The sequence below is a fragment of the Sus scrofa genome, chromosome 1 (genome assembly GCF_000003025.6).
Source record: "Sus scrofa isolate TJ Tabasco breed Duroc chromosome 1, Sscrofa11.1, whole genome shotgun sequence".
Lineage (NCBI taxonomy): Eukaryota > Metazoa > Chordata > Mammalia > Artiodactyla > Suidae > Sus > Sus scrofa.
The window spans coordinates 262,874,512-262,897,700 of record NC_010443.5 but is presented as its reverse complement, the minus strand read 5'-3'; the positions used below and the strand labels follow the sequence as shown (position 1 = coordinate 262,897,700).

The 23,189-nt window shown below is 39.2% G+C and overlaps 1 protein-coding gene across 1 annotated transcript; it reads left to right on the top strand.

Annotated features, from left to right (window-relative positions):
- Positions 19,459-20,487, top strand: LOC100521885 (olfactory receptor 1J4-like). The gene has a single exon (XM_013993826.2). The coding sequence runs from the start codon at positions 19,633-19,635 to the stop codon at positions 20,485-20,487; it is 855 nt and encodes a 284-aa protein (XP_013849280.2). The 5' UTR covers positions 19,459-19,632.

Below are 23,189 nucleotides of genomic sequence, written 5' to 3'. Positions count from 1 at the left end.
GTCTGTGTTCTTGGATAAGAATCCTGTAACACTGGGTATTTTATAAAAAAGTTCCATGCATGATTTTCATCATTCTGCAGCACTTCTTACCATTTACATGCCATTCATTTTGCATAAATAATATTTAATACATCTCCCACCTTTTTGTGTTTTCTAAGACAGGGATTTCTGTTTATAGTATTAACTATTATGTCTCTAGAAAATATATCAGTATTACATTTGTGGGAACCCTAATTGTTATTTAAGGGAATGAGTGAATGAATGAATTGATAAATTCATTCAACAGTTACCAATTAGAATTACCTGTCATGAGCCATAGATGATCTCTAGTTTATTGACAATAAACCTTAACATTTGGTAAGATTTCATTAAGTGCTCATTTAACCACCCTTCAAATTCAAATGAAGAGAACAATTAGTATTTCTGCTTTGAAGAAATTGAGTCTCAGTGGTCTTTGATAAATTGCTCAAGTTATGCTCTCTTTGTAGGTGAAGAACACAGAGTCTTTTTTACAGAGTTTCATATTCAATCCCGCTTCTCCTGAACAAGGCATAGACCATGCCCTAAAAAGCCTTCCAATGGAATGGGGAGATGGGCACATTTTAAGGGGCTTTTTGTTCTAATGAAAGCCTATGTCAGTTCTGGGGAACCTGCAGAAGCCCTTCCACTGCCAGTGACATACGGTGTCCTTGTAAAAAGCTGTGCTCATGAAACAGAGGACACAGGGAGTGGGGGAAGTCCTACTTCTCATCAGAGACTTGAATAGAAGCCTGAAGTACCACTGATATCTGGGAAACTTTCTCCTTTTAAACCAGGTACAGCTCAGCCCTTGTGGACCCTAATCATCCTCCTTCCCAAGGGGACAATAGGACTTTCAGCAATTGCCCCAGTGGACTCCTTCTCTAGTTGTGGCTCATGTTGGACTCACTCCAGGGTCTCACTTGGATGGAGAAAAGGAGATCTCCTTGCATATTGTTTTGAAGTTGTAGAACCAACAGAAGAGTCTGTAAGGTCCTCAGGCCACCAATTTGTTCTCTTTTTCTTTGGATCCTGGGTCTTCTGAATGGAAAGCGAGGATTCAGGTAACAGAATGAAATAGTACGTATTTGAATGCAGAGCCCAGGTATAGATCAGAAGGAGCCCAGAAACCTCCATAGTCATGCAGGGCTGAGAGGATATTTAAGTTCCTCAGGGTCCACAGTTAATGCGGAGCATAGCCCAGACCCAGTTCTTCTGAATCTAAGCCCAAGGACTTGATCTATTTCATCTAACTTCCTGGAAAAGATTTCTAGAAAACTCGTGATTATTTGTTAATGTGTGTTTTCATGTATCAATCTCTATTTATAGTCTGAGTTCATACATCTTATACGTGATTTTTGGTGGTGTTGGTTTTATATTTGTTGAAATTATACAAGAATTGTTTGTTCACACTTATGTGGATTATTTGTGAGTACTGTCTTGTGTATTATTTAGGAATTTACTTTGGTGAATCTTTGGGTAACTGAGCCATGAGCCATGGTTTCTGTCCTATAGATCACAGGTTGCAAGAAATTATAAATCAGGAATTTAATTGTGCACATTAGTGTGTGGTTCACATACAAGTTATAGGGGTTTCTGTTTTAATGCCTACGAGCCCAAATAATCCTTTACCTATCTTTCAACAGTGGCTGTATCTCTGCATTAGTCAGCAGGTTCATGTGCATTTCCATCCCTGGGTATGTGTCATGTACTAATGGATATGATCTCATTGTCTGCACTGTGTCAGACTGGGTCCCAATCCTCAGTCTGGTCCTTAAATGTTCTTGTGATTTTAGGAAGTGACTTCAATTATTGTCAGGTCATGAATCCTCACACATGCAAAAGAAGGAAGTCTTCCATCATCCCAGTGTTATTTTGAGGACTAAGTGAGGAGAGCATGCAAATTATTCATGATGAAGCCTGATACAGAGATGGTGCTTAGTATAAAGGAGGTATTTTTATTATCTTGCTCCACACTCCATGCTTGTGTCAACATGTTGAGGTCTGTGAAAACAGTCCATCCAAAGTTTCCTTCTCAAACTTCAAGGTCACAGTCTGACCTACCTTTCATGGCTCATGGCCCAGCTGCCTCCTTCACAATGTCCTACATGAAACAAGTTTCCTGGTTGCTTTTACTCATCTTGTTCTATTCTGGTTTCTCTGTGAGGACCAACAGAATGTGTATCAGTGAGTAGCCATGCCTCTATAAATGGTCATCATTTTCCTCCTTGGCGGCGATGAAGTGAAATAAACAGTGACCCAAGCAAGAACATGGTCTTGTTACCAAGTCCAAACTTGTATTTCTTATTTTACTTATTTATTTATTTATTATTTTCTCAGTGAATTTATTATATTTATAGTGGTACAATGATCATCACAATCCATTTTTATAGGATTGCCATCCCACAACCCCAGCTCATTCCCCCACACCCCAAACCATCTCCTTTGTAAACCATAATTTTTTCAAAGTCTGTGAGTCGGCATCTATTCTGCAAAGAAGTTCAGTCTGTCCTTTTTTCAGATTCCACATGTCAGTGAAAGCATTTGATGTAGGTGTCGCATTGTATGGCCAACTTCACTCAGCATGATAATTTCTAAGTCCATCCATGTTGCTAAAAATGCTGGTATTTCATTCCTTTTAATTGCTGAGTAATATTCCATTGTGTATATGTACCGCATCTTCTTGATCCTCTCCTCTCTCCATGAACATTTAGGCTGTTTCCATGTCTTGGCTATTGCAAAGAGTGCTGCAATGAACATTGGAGTACATGTGTCTTTGCGAGTCATGGTTTTCTCTGGATAGATACCCAAGAGTGGGATTGCTGGATCAAATGGTAGTTCTATGTTTAGTTTTCTGAGGAATCTCCACACTGTTTTCCACAGTGGTTGGACCAATTTACAATCCCACCAACAGTGTACTAGGGTTCTTTTTCTCCACACCCTCTCCAACACTTTTTGTTTGTGGACTTTTTGATGATGGCCATTCTGGGAGTGTAAGGTGGTACCTCAGAGGTTTTGATTTGCATTTCTCTACTAATGAGGGATGTGGAACATCTTTTCATGTGTTTCGTGGCCATCTGTATGTCTTCTTTGGAGAACTGTCTTTTTACATCTTCTGCCCATTTTTTGATGGGGTTGTTTTTTTTTTTTTTGGTATGGAGCTGCAGAAGGTGTTCACAAATTTTGGTCCAGACACTATAAAACTCTTGGAGGAAAACATAGGCCAAACACTCTCTGACATAAATGACAGCAACATCTTCTCAGATCCACCTCTTAGAGTAATGACAGTAAAAACAAAAAGAAACAAATGGGACCTAATTAACCTTAAACATTTTTGCACAGCAAAGGAAACCCTAAATGAAATGAAAATACAACCCACAGAATGGGAGAAAATCTTTGAAAATGAATTGATTGACAAGGGATTAATCTCCAACCTTGTATTTCTTGATACATGATAGGCCATTAAATTGGGAAACAATGTTGGGGGGCAACAAATAGTGAATTTATTTTGAAAGCCAACAAATGGAGAAAATGACATCCCAAAGAAACATCTTCCTGAGTTAGAATTCAGGCTTTTCTTATACCAAAGTAGGTAAATATATGGTTGGTTTCTGCAAACTTCTTGGTGTTGGACTTGTTTCTTCTTTCATCTATACCTACATAGGTCAGGTCACAGTGCTCCCATAAACCTCCAAATGCACAAATATTATTCTCTGTTCTGCAGCTTTTTAATCTCCATATGAATGGGAAAGTGTTACACCTTTAAAGATCAGAGGTTTGTAAATGGGCTCTTTTGTATGTTTCAGGCTAGAGGCAACATTCCTCACTGGTAGCAAAGCAATAGGATACAAAGGTTAAAGTAAAAGAAACAAGTTCAATATGGAGTCAGACTTGTTCTTTTTTTCAGTCTCTGAGGGGCCTTGCTGTCCTGCCCATATACTTGAGTGAGAATGTCTATTTTGAGTCCTTCTTCAGGGCTCTGTGTTTGGTAGTCCTTACCTCTGACCTAACTTCTAAAGCAGTATTGTTTGTCTTATATGCATAGAAATGAGACACCAAGAATTTTTTTTTTTTTTAATGTGGAAGCAGCATTTATTTCTGCTGGCACTGGCTCAGCTGATTAGTATCCAGAGGCTGTGCCCTGAATGCAGTGGTGCAACACCTTATACACCCTGCTTGTTTTCTCACTACATCTAAGTTTCTTTGTCCCCCTTATCAGTAACACTATAAATTTTGTGCAGACAAGTATAAATGTGCCTGTGCTCATGGATATAGGTTATGCTACTTTACTACAGAACTAGGCATCCACACAGATGCTGGCAGTACAGCACCTCACCTTCCTTTTGATCTAGGAGTGCTGGGCCCCTTTCCCTATATTCCCACCTTTGATGCTCTGATTCCTTTCCAGGGTCAAAGAGCATCATCTCTTGCTAGGGATTTATATTTCCACAGCATCATCACATGTGTGTCTGTTTTTCTCTTGACTATAGCTTCAGTGAGTTCAGAGAGAGATCTTATAACTAGAGGAGCCAGGCAGGGTAAAATCAGACAGCCTCTAAAGATCAAGAGCATGAAACCTATGAGGGTTTTGAATCCCCCAAATGTTGAAAACTATCCCCCAAAGAGCTCTCTGTGGTTCCAGCCCTTTTGAGTTTGTATGGGGACATGTGCCTATTTTCTGATGTTTGCAGCTATATTAATTACAGCCTGGCCATTGTCATCTCTCTGGAGGCAGCAGTCAGACTGATTAAATTTTCCACATGCTTCTCCTTCCTCTGCTAATAGATAGTCTGGGACTAAGCAGTTTTGTTAAATAGCTACATGCATTTGTGACTGTTGTTTTGTCCTGAGTTCCAGGTATGTGGCTGTTTGGTTAGTAATCATTTCCAGTCCCATCTCCAACCTGATAATTCCATTGAGCATGTATATGGGGGTGGAATTTGTGCCTACTAAAGGGGCAAAAAAACCCCAGATTAGAAGCAACCAATAGTAACAAAGCATCCTACCCATAAGATGAAGCAGCATGTGAGCAGGGAACTCTCACCACATTTCCAGTTTTTAAGAGCAGTTGCTGCCAACCCTATGGCAAATATTAGAATAGTAACTGCAATAACAGACAGGTACAAGGGGTGGCAGTGCATCACAATTAGGGGACAAAAATGAGCAAGCACAGTCTATTTATTCTGCCTGGCAGCCAATTCCTTGAGCTTTTGCTGTGTATAGACTAGTCAGCCTCCAGAATGACTAGAGCAAGGCTGTCATCCTTGCAGGTCCCTGGAGCTTTTTTCTTTCAAATGGCCAGCTTGCACAGTGTTGACCAGTCAGGGATGCACTCCCAGGTCTTGTGATGCTGGTCTTACTCTGCTGTGGTGAATCCAAGGAGCCACTGCTGACACCTTTACTGCAGTATGGGTGGATAAAATGACAGTAAATGGGCCACTCCAAAGAGGCTTTAATGGCTGGACATCCCCCCCCCTTTTTTTTTTACCCATACAGCATCCCCTGGTTTGAAAGGGTGGGGGTGTATGGTTAGACTCATAGGCAACCTTTACCTAGCTCACCAATGGAGGGTGACCAGGGTGCAACCTAGTGCCTGTACCTGCTGTCTCAGGATGAGGATCCCTAATTCCTTTAAGTCCCCCCTTAATAAGATGAGGTGGGTGCCCTTAAAGGATTTTGTAAGGAGAAAACCCAGTCTGTTAGTAGCACTGGACTTAATTCTGTACAAGGCTGCTGGCAAGAGCTAGTCCCAATGCAGGTGTGTCTCCTGACACAGTTTACTTAATTGCAGTTTCAGAGTCCAATTCACCTGTTCCACCATCCTGGAACTCTGGGGCTGATAAGCTGTGTGCAACTTCCAGGTGATTTTTAATCCCTTTGCCACCAGTTTCACTACTTCCACCACAAATGCCAGTCCATTGCCTGACCCTTCCTATAGAAGGAACCAAGCTACATCCTGTGCCTTCTCTGTGTGAGTTGGGAAGGTGCTACACAAACAGAGAATGTATACACAAACACTAACAATTATTTATAGCCTCAGACATGGGGGCTCTCAATAAAGTCAACAATTACATTTTCAAATGGGGCCCCTCTGAAACTTTGCACCCCAGGGGCAGCCCTATGCCCCTGGCATGGGTTATTTTATGCACATATTTCAAACTGTTCACATATTACCAAGCCTAGGGATGTAAATGTGTCCACCCTGTACATTCTCAAGAGCCTTCTGGCCAATATGAGTCTTCTGATGAATTTGCTTAACAAAGCCTGGGCTATGGCCTCAGGAACTGCAATTTGGACATCTTCAAATTCCCACCATCCACCTGGGAGGTAATTTCCTTTTTCAGTTTGGAACCAAGTGCTCTCATGCTGTGAGTAGTTAGGTCCCATTCTGACAGCAGGGTAGGGAACAGTGCAATAGTCAGGGCCACTGATTCTATTGTCCCCTTGGAGCCTGCAAGTTTTGCTTCCTGGTATGCTCTATGGTTTGTTTCCCCCAAGTGAAAGTGATGTCCCCCTTTTGATATCCCCCACAGTGCATGACTTTTAGGGGCCCATACAGCATCTAAAATTTTAAGAATCTCCTTGTCGTGATTTATATCCTTCCCTCCTGAGTCGATTAGCCCCTTTTTCTTATATAAAGCCCCATATATATGGAGGGTGGTGAAGGCATATTTGGAGTCAGTGTATATATTGACATGTATCCCTGCTGCCAGTTGGAGAGTTTGGGTTAGTGCAACAAGCTCTGACCTTTGTGTGGAAGTTCCTTTTGGCAGAAGTTTTGCTTCAACCATGGAATGTAAGGTCACCACAGAATACCCAGCAAGGCATTCTCCCTCTTTTACAAAGCTGCTACCATTGGTGAAATATTCAGCATCTGGATCTTAAGGGGTTTTTCTGTTACTGCCAGCTATAAAATACCTCCTCCATAACCTCAACACAGTCATGGTCTGGCTGGCCCAGCCTGACAGGCAGTAGGGTTGTAGTGTTTAGGGTCCTCCCTACCTCCAGGCAAATGCATGAATTTTCACATAGCATTCCCTGATTCTTGACCATTTGGGCATTAGTCAGCCAGCATTATCCCTTATATTCCATTAATGTCAGCACCAAGTGTGGCACATGGACTGTCAGTTCCTGTCCAATAATCAACTTATTTAGCTTCTGTCACTAGAAGCACTGTGGCTGAAAGTGCCCATAGGCAGGGTGGCCATACATGGGCAACAGAGGTCAAGTTCTTTGAAAAGATATGCCACTGGATGATGCCCCTTCCCAAACATTTGTGTTAAAACCCCTACTGTGACCCTGGAGCACTTGTGTACATACAGGAAGAAGGGCTTAGAGATATCTGGGAGTTGCAAGCCAGGTGGTGAGGGCTCACTTGATTTCTTCAAAGGCTTTTTCTATACTCTTTCTCACAACAAAGGCTTCTGTTCTCCCCCCATTTTGTCCTCATAAAGTGGTTTTGTCAAAATGGAGAAGTTAGGTATCTAAATCATGCAGGAACCTGTGGCCCAGAGAAATTTCTGAACCTGGTGTCAGATGGAGGGAACTGGGGTTGAGTGTACATCCTGCCTTTTCTCAGGGCTGAGTTGATATTATCCCTGGGGATATGAAAGCCAAGGTATTTAACCTTTTGATTCTTGTTGTTTAAAAAAGCCCCTTTGTGGCACTCCAGTATTTTAAATCCCCAGGCATTATTAGGGTCCCATTGGGGATTTTCTTCTTTTCTCTGGAGCTGACTATGGGCATAAGCCTGTGCATTTGCTGTTCCCCTTGGCCTGACTTTTTGGTTGCTTTCCCACCAGTGTATATGGGGTTAACACTGGCAGCTCAGGAGAGGCAGCTACTGGTGAAGTCATGGATGAATCAAGGGATGGGTTGCTGGGGATGAGATCCTCTTTGGGAGACAGCATCTCCTGGTACAGCCTGGCTGTTGGGAGTGCCTGGAGGCAATGGAGGGTACAATGGTGCATAAGGTGGGGGTATTTCCTCTGGTTCCCCAGATAAAATGGCTTTTTGAGGTCCTTTGGCACTTTGAAGGAGCCATTATTTGAGCTAACATGATTTTGCAGTTCTCTTCTAGACAGGCTCTCAGCCACAGTGGCTGGGAAAGGACTGTGTCTTGCCAGCAGTCAATATAAGGGAGTTGGTCCAGGTGCCCTGGATCACCTGCAACAATCCTAAATACCCTACTAACCATTTCTCTATCTAGTGACCCCCCAAAAAAGTAGGTCAATCTATTTTACAGAATATCCAGAGTTTTAGGGGAGACAACATTTTACCATAATTTCCTGAATATCCCTTCTTAAAATTCTTTACCATGCACTCCAAGGGGGTTTGTTTACTCTGGTTTTTGCCCATTTTCCTCCCCTGAAAGAAGAGGACCAGACAACACAAGGAGGGAAGGGAGGAGAAAAGGGGAGATGGAAACAATCTCTTCCTCTGGCTCCAGTGCTCTCCTAGGGGAGATATTTCAGGCTCCTCTTAGCATTGGTGAGATTGCATAAGCCCCGTATCAGGACCTCTCTGAAGAGCCACCTTAAGCCATATGAAGTCACCATGGACCCATGGATGGGGACTCAACACTCGCTTCAGCCTGTCTGGTTGAGTTGGAACTCTCATGTCTGTCTCAGTCACTCACATTTACTTGCCTTCACAGGACATCTCCAACCTCTGCCCAGCACCTTAGAGGTGCATTTTCCTCTCTTGTCTCATCTAGGAAAACACCTGTGAGACTAGTAGGGCAACTCTGGGAGGTGATCAGGCTCCCCTTCTTCCTCTTAGGGGCAAGCCTCCAAAGGAACCGGGGTTCTTACCAGTCTGATGGGTGGCCCTCCCTAGGCAGGTTCCTGGGCCTCCCTGGGTTCTGTTGTGCTCCCAGGGTCTTCACCCTGACAAGTTGGGAATGCTAGACCCTATGGATCAGTAAGTCCACTGGCTCCAGGGAGATCACCTCTCCTGACATCCCAGGTTGTACCCCTGGGACAAGGGAGGTGAAATCACTGTCTCTGAATCCTGGATGAGCCCCCAGAATATGTGAGTGTGGCTTATGTGCAGAGAAATGAGACACCAAACTTTTTTTTTTAACCTGGTACTGGCTCAGAGGATTAGTATCCAGAGGCTGAATGCAGCAGGAGGCTTCCTTATATACTGCACTTATTTTCCCAATACATCTAAGTTTCTTTGTCCCCCTTATCAGGTATACTATGAATGTTGGGCAGACATCTGTAGGTTATGCTGCATTACTACAGAACTACACATGTGCCCACAGATGCTGGTGGTGCTGCATATCAACTTCCCTTTGATCTAGGAGGGCTCAGTCCTCTCCCAGTATATATAAACCTGGAATTGACCATCAGAAAGTCAAGTCACCTGAAGTAAGTAATTTACCCCTTAGCTACAATTTCCACATTTATCAAATGAAGACATAAGGTTTGCTTTGTGTACCAAAGAATCCTAAAATATAATTATTGTTTTGAGTGGTTAAAGCATGTGAAAATCCTTTGTATGATATAAAAATGGGAGTCATAAATTTTTCTTAGAGGGAGTTAGGAACATTTTGAAGAAAGGTAGCCGACATAATAGAGCTTCTGTGGATGTTTTAACTACTGAGTGTGTAATTTCCATGCTAAGTGGTCAACAGTATGAATCTTGGTGAGACAGACCTATGTTGTAATTCCACCTGATTCACTTAAATTTGTGTATCTTTGAACATTTAAATAATGTAAGCTTTTGATTTCTTCTGGTTAAAATATGTGTAAGAATGTTTATTAAAACTACTGGGAACATTTTTTTGAAAGTGCATATAAAACAATTGGCACAGTGCCTGGAACTATTGACACTGGTTTGGAAGCCTGGATTGTACATTTTTGATAATAGGGGATTTTAAGGGACTCAAAATAGAAAGAATGCAGTGAACTATACTGGAAGCCCATGACATAGCTTTAGTAAGTCTCTGCAAATGTAAGGAGCGCCATGTTCATTTTAAGAAGAAATCAATGATTGATACATCTTCCCTGGTGCCCGTTTCACATTTTAATCTAGGCAAATTACAGAGGTTTGAACCTAGCTTAATGTAAAAATATAAAAAATGAACACAGATACTTCTCAGTTCTTGTTGACTCCTATGTACTCAATATGGGACAGAGCTGTTGTTCAATAATTTGTTACTGAATGAAAAATAAATGTCTGTTGGTTTCATATGGAAAAGATTTGGTTAATGTGAGGGTTTGATATATTATTGAAGCCAGAATTGTCAAGACTGTTATATTCACCAACAATTATGAGAAATAAAGGGAAATGTAGCCAAAATGAAGACTTTTCATAGTACAAAGGACATGGCTCTAATATTATGGCATGTTCATAGACATTTCCCACTTTTGCCAATTCCCAGCTGAGGCAAGCACAGCATGAGGAGAGAGAACCAGAGAGCCTGTCTGAGTTCCTCCTCTTGGGCTTCCACATTGGACCAGAGCAGCAGGGTGCATTCTTTATCTTGTTCCTGGGCATGTACCTGACCATGGTGCCAGGGAACCTGCTCACAATTCTGCTTATCAGGCTGGACCCTCACCTCCACACCTCCATGTACTTCTTCTTCAGCAACATGGCCCTCATGGACATCTCCTTTTCATCTGTCAATGTCCCAAAGATGCTGATGGACATGCACAGTGAGTACAAATCCATCCCCTATGCCTGGTGCATAGCACAGATGTATTTTTTTTCACATTTTTTTTCATATTTTTTCAAACCCTCACATTAACCAAATCTTTTTCTAGAAAATTTCCTTCTCACCTCAATGGCATATGATTGGTATGCAACCATCTGTCACCTTCTCCACTATACTACCATCATTGCAGAAGTAATCTGTACCTTACCAGTCACTGTATCTTGGATTCTGTCCTGTTCCAGTGCCCTTTGTCACACCCTCCTACTGGCACAGCTGTCCTTCTGTGCTGACAATACCATCTCCCACTTCTGTGACCTTAGTGCCTTGTTCATGCTGTCATGCTAAGACACATCCCTCAATGATCTGGTCATTTTCACATAAGATTGACAGTCATCATCCTCCCACTAATATGCATCTTGGTCTCTTATGTCCACATCAGAGCCACAATCCTCAATGTTCTGTCCACCAGGGGGATCTGCATGTGGATCTACATGTGGCTCCCACCTCTCTGTGGTTTCTCCCTATTATTGAACAATTATTGGCTGTATTTTGTCCCCTTATCTAGCACCTCCAGGGACAAGGACATAATTTTTTCTGTGATGTACACTGTGGTCATCCCATTGCTGAATCCCTTCATTTACAGACTGAGAAATAGGGACATGAAGGATGCCCTGGAGAGACTCTTCAACAAGGCAGCCGTCTTGTCTCAATGATATTTGCTCATCTTTATAACAGACACAGGTAGTCACATAGCCCCATATCCTACATGTCTAATCTTAAGCCCAGATTGGAATGAATATACTTTAAATATTTGGTAACTTGAATTTCAATTTTTTTACACTTATTGTTTCTTTTCCTAAAAACACATTAGTATAAATTGTGAATTCTGAACTTACCTTATTTATTACTGCTCTTGTCCATGACATTGAGAAATTACATACCTAGGAGTACTTATGTCTATATTCTTATATCAGGGGAATTTGTTAGTTTGTTATAAAAATCTTTATTGAGGTAAAATTGCTCTATGAATGTAGTACACTTTTAAAGTGTTCAGAATAGTATTTTCATATGTATATACTGTGAAATAACCTCCATAATCTAGTGAAATAATATATTCTTCATCTCCATTTAGTGACCATTTTAATTTTTTAATTTTTTTTCCCACCGTACAGCATAGGGACCAAGTTACACATACATTTATGCATACTTTTTCCTCCAATTTTTGTGTTGTGATCTAAGTATCTTGACATAGATCTCAGTGCTACACAGCAGGATCTCATTGTAAATTCATTCCAAGAGCAATAGTCTGCATCCATTAACCCCAAGCTCCCAATCCCTCCCACTACCTCCCTCCCTCCCCCTGGGCAACCACAAGTATATTCTCCAAGTCTATGATTTTCTTCTCTGAGGAAAGGTTAATTTGTGCTGTATACTAGATACCATATATGAGTGATATCATACGGTATTTGCCTTTCCCTTTCTGACTTATTTCACTTAGTAGGAGAGTCTCTAGTTCCATCCATTTGCTACAAATTGCATTATGTCATTCTTTTTATGGCTGAGTAGTATTCCATTGTGTATATAAACCATATCTTCCTAATCCAATCATTTGTTGATGGGAATTTGGGTTTTTTCCATGTCTTGGCTATTTTGAACAGTGCTGCAATGATAATTTGGATTCATGTGCATTTTTAAGGAAAGTTTTTTCTGGATATATGCCCAAGAGTGGGGTTGCGGGGTCATATGGTAGTTCTGTGCATAGTTTCCTAAGGGTCCTCCATACAGTTCTCCATAGTGGTTGTACCAGCTTCTATTCCCACCAACAGTGCAGGAGGGTTCCCTTTTCTCCAAACCCCCTCCAGCACTTGTTATTTGTGGATTTATTATTGATGGCCATTCTGACTGGTGTGAGATCATATCTCATGGTAGTTTTGATTTGCATTTCTCTAATAATCAGGGATATTGAGCATTTTTTTCATGTGTTTGTTGGCCATCTGTATATAAAATGGGAAAAGGAAAGTCTATTCAGCAAGAATTGCTGGGAAAACTGGACAGCTGCATGTCAATCAATGAAACTAGAACACACCCCCACACCTTGCACAAAAATAAGACAAGACACCATTAAACTCCTGGAAGAAGAGGCAAAATATTCTCTGACATCAACATCATGAATATTTTCTCAGGTCAGTCTCCCAAAGCAAAAGAAATAAAAACAAAAATAAACCAATGGGATCTAATCAAACTGACAAGCTTTAGTACAGCAAAGGAAACCAAAAAGAAAACAAAAAGACAACTTTCAGAATGGGAGAAAATAGTTTCAAATGATGTAATGGACAAGGGCTTAATCTCTAGAATATACAAGTAACTTATACAACTTGACAGAAAAAAGCCAACAACCCAATGGAAAAATGGGCAAAAGAATTGAATAGGCATTTCTCCAAAGAAGATATACAGATGGCCATTTTAATTTATTTGTGTCTGGTGTGAGAGAACTTAAGATCCACTGTGCTATTGGATTAAATATAAAGTGTACAATACAGTCTGGTTCACTATAGTCATGCTGTACATTATACCTCAGAAGAACTGACTGTAACTTTGTCCATTATGCTAGTGAAATAAATCAAACTCAAAACAAGGCAAACACTGCATGATCTCACTTTTATGTGGAAACTGAAATAACCAATTCATAGAGTAGAAGATAGGATGGTAGTTGCTAGGGGTTGGGGGGGGGGAATATGGGTCTCCATTGATTGATGGAAGATCCAGGCTGGTCAGGCTTGCATGGCATAGAAAAGTGCCAGAGCTGGGACTTGGTAAATTTTGTCTTTTCCTCTCCTCACTTCCCATTCATCTTCCTTTTCATGTTTTGTTTTGTTGGTGGTGATGATGGTGGGTCAGGAGAAGAAATTGTAGAGCAGCCTTTATTTCTCCAGGAAACAATCCACAGCTATGAGTTCAGCTCCTCCACTTAGGGACTCAAAGATTCTTCTGGATTTTAGAAACAACAATCACTCTAAGACATTGTGTTCTCTATACTCAGCAGTTCTCTCTCTGATGAGTTTTTGCTGGGGTGTTCTGACTGCAAGCATGAGTTTGAACAAAATGCCCACTCCATATGGATTGGGAATGAATAAGACAATGAAAGCCCCCATTGAATTTGTTGTCTGTCTCATTCAATGACTTAATTATGAATCTCCATGAAAATAATTTCTACTCATCTTTGTGATACCAGTTTTATGTTATGAGACTAAGTAATAATGTCTTTTCTTTTATATCTATTGAAATACAGCATAGTTTTCCTTCTTCAAGCTATATTTAGTTAAAGATGAATATGATCAAAACTGCTTCTGTGCCTCAGCACCATGTAGCCTAAGAGAAGAGTATTTGGGGAAACAGATTACAATTGCAGGATGTACCTGCCAGAGTGTGTGGCCTGGGGCAATTTCCTTCACTCCTCTGAATATCCCTTTCTTCTTTTGTGCTAATTGAAAACATTCTAAAGTATCTAAAATATGTTTGATTTGAAACAAATGCAATACTAAATTTGGATTATCATGACCCCTGACCAAGAATAATGAATATTAGCTTTCCCTTCCTGTGTGCCAGTATAACTTTTGTCCCAAATATGTGTTCATGTTTATAGCTCTGCATCCAACTCTTTATGGGAAGATTTTATTTCTTTTGCTTAATTACCTAGGAGGGGAATTGCTATGTCAAGTGTATGTTGAACTTTATGAGACACTGACCAACAATTTCCAATCAAGTTTTTATATTATACATTACTGTTGACCATGTATGAGGGTCCCAGTTTCTAATCTCACTGCCTCTAGTATTGCCAGTCATCTGATTTCAGCCATTCTAGTGGGTTTACTGTGGTATCTCTCTGTGGTTGTCATTTTCATTTATCTATTGAGTAATGATTTGTGTCTTTCTAAAAACTGATCTGCTATCTTCTTTGGTGAAGTATCTTTTCAAATCTTTTACCTCTAGTTTTAAAAAAGAATTGGCTTTCTTATCTTCTCTAAGTGTTCTGGATTCACAATTTATCAGAAATATATTTTATAAATATTTTCTGCCAGTCTGAAGCTAGTTGTTTCATTCTATTAAGAGTTTCTTTTCAAGTCTAAGTGCATCTTATTTTTATGAAGTCCAAATTATTATTTTTTTCTTTAAAATGTTCATGACTTTTTTGTCATATTCAGTAAATTTTGACAACCCAAGTTTTCCAAGATTGTATCCAGTGTTTTCTTCAGAATAGTTTTCTCATTATAGTTCTTAACAATTTGACCCATTTCTAGTTATATGTTTTGCATGTGGTGCAACACAAGACAGTGTTCATTTAAGGCATATTGATATTGAAACATGCTGGCCCCATTTATTGAAACAATATCCTTTCCACATTCATTGCCTTGGTGCATTTGTAAAATATTATTTGACCTTATGTATATTGTTCTGTTTCAAAATTATTCACTCTATTCAAATTATTCATTGACCTATATTCCTATCCTCATGCAGTTATTATTTTTCCCTTTCTATGGATTCAGAAACAGTTTTGAAATTTTGTATAGTAAGTCTGATGTTTGTTTTGAATTTTTATGATATTTTTTCTTTTTTTTTCCTTTTACCTTCTATATAAAATTAATAATTAACTTCTAAAAGTAGGCTGCTGCTATTTTGACTTTGATTACCATGAGTCTATAGGGCAATTGTGGGGAGAGCTGCCTCTGTAATTCATTGAATTATCCAATCTATGTGAAAAACATATGTCTTTTATTTACATCCTCTTTAATTTCACCCATGAATGTTTTGTGGTTTTTATCAACTTTGTTTTGCATGTGTTTTGATAAATTTATCCATGTGCATTTTTTTTTCCTACTGCTATAATAGTATATAAAAATTCTCAATTCACAATGCCCACTGTGAGGAAATAGACATACCATTGATTTGGGGTTTTGTTCATTCACCTGGTTTTGTACTACCTTGTTAAACTCATGTCTTTCAAATATATTTGGATTGTTTTAATTTGACTTCTTCCCTTCTTTTTCTGCCTTTGTTTAGATTAATTTTGTTTGTTTGTTTGTTTTTCCATTTTTTAGGGCTGTGCCTAAGGCACATGTGTTCCTAGGCTAGGGGTTGAGTCAGAGCTGCAGCTGCAGATCTATATGACAGCGACAGTAATGCAGGATTTCAGCCACATCTGTGATCTACACTAGAACTTGGGGAAATATGGGATCCTTAACCCACTGTATGAGGCCAGGAATCAGGGCAACACCTTCATGGATATAAGGCAGGTTCATTCCTGCTGAGTCATGACAGGAATTTCTGTATTATTCATTTTATCTCTAATATTTTCTTCTTGGGCATATATATTATTTTTGAGCCTCAGGTTTTTTCCCACAGTCTTCTCAAATTTTGATTTAGTATTTGTATGTGTGTCTGCCATATGCTAAATGCAAGTTTACAAATTTTGTACACAAATATAAGTATATAACTAGCATTTGGAGTGGCATTTAAGGCCATGCTGATGTTCTCAACTCTATTCTGTGTGGAGTGTGAAGATGGGAATCAAAATATTCTGAAGGAGTTTGGTATTTGATACATGTGGAGAATTTATGACAACAACTTTCCTTAATCATTCATTTAGCTCATTCCATAAGCTCTGACTTAGGTGATCCCACAGGTGAATGAAGATAATCTGGCTTTGTTGCTCTTTCCATGGGGTTCAACCTAAATTTCCATTCATCATGTATTTTCCTGGACCTTTTCAAAGTTATGCTCTTTTTTCAAAGGACAAAGCACCATGTACCACATCTTCTCTATTATTCATCTACAAAAAAAGTCAAGTATTGTCTTATGCAGTAACATGGATGGACTTAGAGATTATCATACTGAGTGAAGTCACAGAGACAGAGAAGTAAATATATCATATGATATCACTTGCAAATGGATACTAATAAAATTATACAAAAACTTATTTATAAAACAGAAACTCACAGATTTTGAAATGAAGCTTATGTTTACCATAGGTGGAACCATCATGGGGAGGGAAGAAACAGAAGGGTGGGAATAACATATACACACTACTGTATAAAATAGATGATCAACTAGATCCCACTGTATAGCACAAAAAAAATGTACTCAATAGTTTGTAATAATATATAGGGGGAATATATATATTTGTGTGTGTGTGTGTGACTGATTCAGTTTGCTGCACAACTAAAACTAAAGGAACATTGTAAGTCAGCTGTAGTCCATTTAAAAAATTAAAAAACAAAATTCAGAGCAATCCAGGGTAATCAGAAACTAAGACAATGGAGCCCATTAAATGGATAATTTTAAAGACATGATAAAGATAGTATGAGAAAACTGACCATATATATATATATATATATATATGAGTCACTATGCTTTACAGCAGAAAATGACACAACACTGTATATCAATTAGTCTAATAAAAATGAAAGAAAATGGGTACCTTGGGATACCCTTAATTAGACAACTGACAAGAGAGATTTCAAGGCATAGTATAGTCTTTAATAAAATTTCAAAATTTATGGAGGTATCTTAGAAAACTATGCATATAACTACATTATGACACAGCAATCCCACTCTTGGGCATATATCAGGGCAAAATTCTACTTAAAAAACACATATGCACCTGCATGTTCATTGCAGCACTATTCACAATAGCCAAGACATGGAATCAAGCAAATGTCCACTGATAGATGATTGGATCAGGAATATGTTGTATATATACACAATGGAATACTACGAAGCCATAAAAATGAACAAAATAATGCCATTTGCCACAACTTGGATGGAATCTAATATAGTTCTATATGTTCTATTGACTATAGTTCTAAATATATCATATGGCACCAATGAACCTTTCCACAGAAAATTATGGATTTGCAGAATAGACTTGTGGTTTCCAAGGGGGAAGGGGAGGGAGTGGGAGGTACAGGGAGCTTGGGGTAAATAGATTCAGAATGTTACCTTTGGGATGGATTAACAATGGGATCCTGCTGTGTAGCACTGGGAACTCTGTCTTATCAATTATGATGGAACATGTAATGTGAGAAAAAAGAATGTATACATATATGTGTAACTGGGTCACCATTCTGCACAGTAGAAAAATATATAAATAAATGATGAAAATAAAATAAAGTAAAATAAAATAAATGTTCTGCTTTATAAAATCTAAAATTTCAAAATAAATACAATAATTTATATGTAACTCAATGTTATCAACTAAAAAATTTTCAAAATGAATGTGTTCATTCAACAAATGCTCAGATAAAAATTTTAAAAAAGGTAGGTAAATTGACGTAGGGCTATTTTGTGTGTTCAATGTATTGATAGGCATAGAAGTAGAAATGCAAATATTATTAAAATAAATTATCATAGACAAGTAAAGCTAGAAAATAAGATATAAAATAAAATGGATTTATGTAAACCTCAAATTTTCTAAATAAAACTCATTGTAGAAAGATTAAAAAAAATGAAAAATGGAAAGGTGAAGTACTTTGACTTTATCCTTTTTTATGTCTGTTTTATTTGGATTTCCATCAGGAAGAAGAATTTTATTTTACTTTATTTTATTTTAATTATTTTAATAATAACTTCCTCAATACAATTTTTTTCTACTGTATAGCATGGTGACCTGGTTACACATACATGTACACATTCTATTTTTGCATATTATCATGCTCCATCATAAGTGACTAAACAAAGTCCCCAGTGCTACATAGCAGGATCGCAATATCCCCTGGGGAGAAAAATCCCTCTTCACATCCCAGGCTATGACTTGTCAGGGAAAATATGAATCTGGTAGGAAGGGCCAGGAAGGAGGTCTCCCCACATCTCCTTCTGGGCTCCCACATACAGGGCATCTCCCTGATGTTCCTCCTAAGGATGGTGTTGATGCACACCACTTGCCTGAGAGTCACCTGGCCCCAGGTCTCATGAATGTGCATCACTGGATGTGTTGCTGGGGTCAGCATCTTTAACAAGCTCCCTAGGTGATTCTACAGAACATCCAAGTTATGGAGCACTGCATTAGGTCATCTGTCCTTGAGGCAGGAGGAGAAACCTGAGCAATAAACACGGGTTTAATGCAGGTCTCTTACAAAAAGCTTGGTGCCCTGTCTCCTTGGGTCCTCTCGCTGGTGGGTATAGCATAGTCTTCACATCTCCATTTCTGCAGGGGGTGAACTAACTGAGGTGTAAGCTCCAGGCTCATGACTTTTCTCTCTGATGCTGTTGAGGTATTCAGGACCACAGAAGTTGCAGCCTAATCTGGTGTCAGACTGTCCTACAGAAAAGGTGAGAAACCAGTTGATGCTCCTAGCATCTATATTACTTGAGCAAAAATTTCAGAGCAGTATAGCATATCTTTTACCAGAAGTAGGAGTGTGTGTGTGTGTGTGTGTGTGTGTGTGTGTGCATATATGCATGTGAACACATATCCTCAGCACTTCTGTGAGCTCTCCCTTAAGCCACTTCTTATTCCTAGTTCCTTAAGATGGATAGAGGAGACATTCTTGGATTCTCTCTTTGAACTTTCTTAATAATATCACTTTTCATTTTAGATTGTGCAGGTTGATGAGGTCATGAGAGGTTGTTTTTTGTGCATGTATATACATATTGTATAGATAATTTTATATGTAGTAGCAAATGATGATTAAGAGGCTGATGCTCTCCTAGATGATGAAAATATGCCACTGAGCCAGTTTCTCTTCTGTATCCACTCTTAACTGATATTAAGTTCTCTCATTTCACATGATGATGCCACCAAATTTAAAAGATATTTGTAGGGTCATAGCAATGCAGACAGACCTTGGCATATTCAGCAGAAGAAAAGCTCCCTCTTTACCTGGCTGCTATAAATCATAACGTGATGGTTTCTGCTTCTCTCAAACTCTATACCTGCCAGCAAACAGGAGAGGAGCATGAGGAGGGAGAACCAGAGCAGCATGTCTGAATTCCTCCTTCTGGGGCTCCCCACTCAGCCAGAGAAGCAGGGCATCTTATTTGCCCTGTTCCTGGGCATGTACCTGACTACAGTGCTGGGGAACCTGCTCATCATCCTGCTCATCAGGCTGGACCCTCGCCTCCACACCCCCATGTACTTCTTCCTCAGTCACCTGGCCCTCTCTGACATCTCCTTTTCATCTGTCACCATCCCTAAGATGCTGAAGAACATGCAGACTCAAGATCAATCCATTCCTTATGCAGGGTGTATAACACAAACATATTTCTTCATGTTTTTTGGTTGCATTGATAACCTTCTTCTTGCAGTGATGGCCTATGACAGGTATGTGGCCATATGTCACCCTCTCCATTATGCCATCATCATGAGAGAGGAGCTGTGTCTGTGTCTGTTGGCTGGATCCTGGCTCTTCTCCTGTGCCGCTGCACTGACCCACACCCTCCTCCTGGCTCAACTGTCCTTCTGTGCTGACAACATCATCCCCCACTTCTTCTGTGACCTTGCTGCCCTAGTCAAACTCTCCTGCTCAGACACATCCCTCAATGAGCTGCTCATATTCACTCTAGGGCCTGCTGTTGTCATTTTTCCATTGAGTGGCATCCTGGTCTCTTACGGCCATATTGGGCTCTCCATCCTGAAGGTACCCTCTATGAAAGGGATCTGCAAAGCCTTGTCCACCTGTGGCTCCCACCTCTCTGTGGTGTCTCTATTCTATGGAACAATGATGGCAGTGTACTTTTCCTCCTCATCAGGCCAGTCCCATGATAAGGACATCATAGCTTCTGTGATGTACACAGTGGTCACCCCATGCTGAACCCTTTCATCTACAGTCTGAGAAACAGAGACATGACTTTGGCTCTGGGGCTTGTTTTCAGAAAGAGTAACATTTTAGCCAAGTGAGAATAATTTAACCATGTTCTTATTTACTCACTGACCTTGTTAGAAATGCCTTAAAAAGTTGTGTGTTGATCACCCATGTCTCTAGCACTTTTCTAACTCTCCTTTAAATGGTCATTGTTATTGGGTCATTCCCTTTACCTTTGGTCAAATTTCCCCATTCCACAATGATAGACTTTTCTGCTTAATTTGGATGTTTGTATTGAGAACAGTCTACAGTTATTGGATTAATTTTAGCCTTGGAAATGGGTGTTTTCTTTTCTCCAGAGATATCACTTCTAATATGAAAAAGCTAACTGCATGAATTTAAAAAAAACTTGCACCCTAAAGTATCTATTGCATGACTACTATGTGCCAGGCAATTTTCTATATTCTGAGAATCCAAGTTTAAAAAAAATGTATCCTGTTGTAGAGTTTATATTATAGCACTCCTGTTCCAGCTTATCATGCTCCTTTTTTTTCATAGATGATTTTAACCTTCTAAGACACTGAAAACTTCATTTGTTTTTAAAATTGTCATCATTCCTTTTTTCAGTACAGAGTAATTATTTTTAATTTTATTTTATTTACATTTTTATTGAGGTATGGTTGATTTACAGTGTTACATAAGTTTCAGGTATAATACCAAGAAATTCTTTATGTGTACTTACTATTTCATCTTACAGAAAGACATGTACATAACTACCCAGATATAATACAATAAATAATTTTTAGTGTTTAATCAAGGGCTTTTTTAATTTTTATTTTGAAATTGTTTCAACCATACAGAAGAATTACAAGACTAGATTAAAAAACTCTTGCACACCTTTCAGCCTGTTAACATTTAGCCACACTTTGTTTCACCATTCTCATATTCCCATCCCCCCACTCATTCTCACACAGTCTCCATGCACACACACATACACACACACAATTTTCCCAGAACCACTTGAAAGTTGAAGACATCATGGCCCTTTATCCCTAAGACTGAAGACATTATATTGTATAACCACAGTATAATTGTGAAAATCAGAACGTTATCTTTGAAGTGATATTGTTACTTAATGTATATACTGTGTGCAGGTTTTCCCTATTCTCCCAATGAGATCCTCTGTAGCATTTTTTTTCCTCCAGGATCCATCCCTGTGCCTCATATTGCATTTAGTCATCTTGCCTCTTTAGTCTCCATTAACTTGGAATGTTTCTTCAGCCTTTATTTATAAACTTGACATTGTTCAAGAGCACAGGCCAATTTTTTTTTTTCAGCACTGCTCTTAAGTTTGAGCCTCTTGGCTGTTTCCTCATGATTAAACTCAGGTTATACATTTGGGGCAGGAATCCCATGGAAGGGATATTGGTTCCTTCTCAGTGCATCATATCAGGAAGCCATGATGTCAGGTTGTTTCATTACCTGTGATGGTGATTTGATCCCTGGGTTAAGGTGGCATCCACAGGTTTCACTGGTTTAAATTGTTCTTTTTCTCTGGATATTTGTAAAATGTGACCATTAACAAATAGACTTCTCACACACCCCTCCCATATTCTGGGTGGGCTATGTTCCCTGTGTCTGGTGTCAAGTGGCTTTGGATAAAATAGTATGAGATTCCAAGATGTGGAAAAAAGGGAAAAAAGGCATTTGGAGTTCTTATTGGCCATAAAAGTACATTCAGAAGAATGACAACGCTCTCCCTAGAGTTATTCTTATAGAGGTATTTTCTTCTATTTCCTACCAGTCATGGAACCTCACTTAAATGGAGGTTGGAGGTTGGAGGCATCTGCCTTTTGCATCAGCAAGGCTTATCTCCATCACTCCAACAAAACTTGTGAATTCCCTTTGTTAGATTATCATTGGAAGTATTGAACCTTTAAAAATTATAGTGAAAAGTAATTTTGAAAAAGAAGTATTAGAAATCAAATGATTTGGTAGCATAATTGTGCATGGATGAATTTGTATCTTTATTGTATATATGCCTTACTTGTGAACCTTGTCATTTGTGGTATTTTGGTTCTGGTTATGGCCTTTTCTTTGCTGCCTAGAGAAGTTCCTTTAGTATTTGTTGTAAAGGTGGTTTAATGTTGCTGAATTCTCTTAGCTTTTGCTTGGCTGTGAAGCTTTTTATTTCTCCTTCCAATCTGAATGAGAGCCTTGCTGGGTAAAGTAATCTTGGTTGGAGGTTTTTTCCTTTCATCATGTTAAGTATATCATGCCACTCCCTTCTGGCCTGCCACTCCCTTCTGGTCTGCCAAGTTTCTGCTGAAAATCTCCTGATAACCTTATTGGGGTTCTCTTGTATGCTATTTTATTCTTTTCCCTAGCTGCTTTCAATATTTTCTCTTTGTCTTAAATTTTAGTCATTTGGATTAATATGTGTCTTGGGGTGTTCCTCCTTGAGTTTATTTTATATGGTACTCCTTGTGCTTCCTGGATTTGAGTGAGTGGTTCCTTTCCCATGTTAAGGAAGTTTTTGGCTTTTATCTCTTTGAATATTTTTTCTGTTCTTTTCTCTCTTTCTTCTCCTGACACCCCAATAATATGGATGTTGGTGTGTTTAACATTGTCCCAGAATTCTCTGAGACTCTCTTCATTTCTTTTTTATCTTTTTTCTCTTTTCTGTTTTGCATCAGTGATTTCCACTAGTT

Bases quoted from the DNA above. Each gene is read 5' to 3' on its own strand.
- LOC100521885 (XM_013993826.2), top strand. From the start codon at position 19,633: ATGAGGAGGGAGAACCAGAGCAGCATGTCTGAATTCCTCCTTCTGGGG.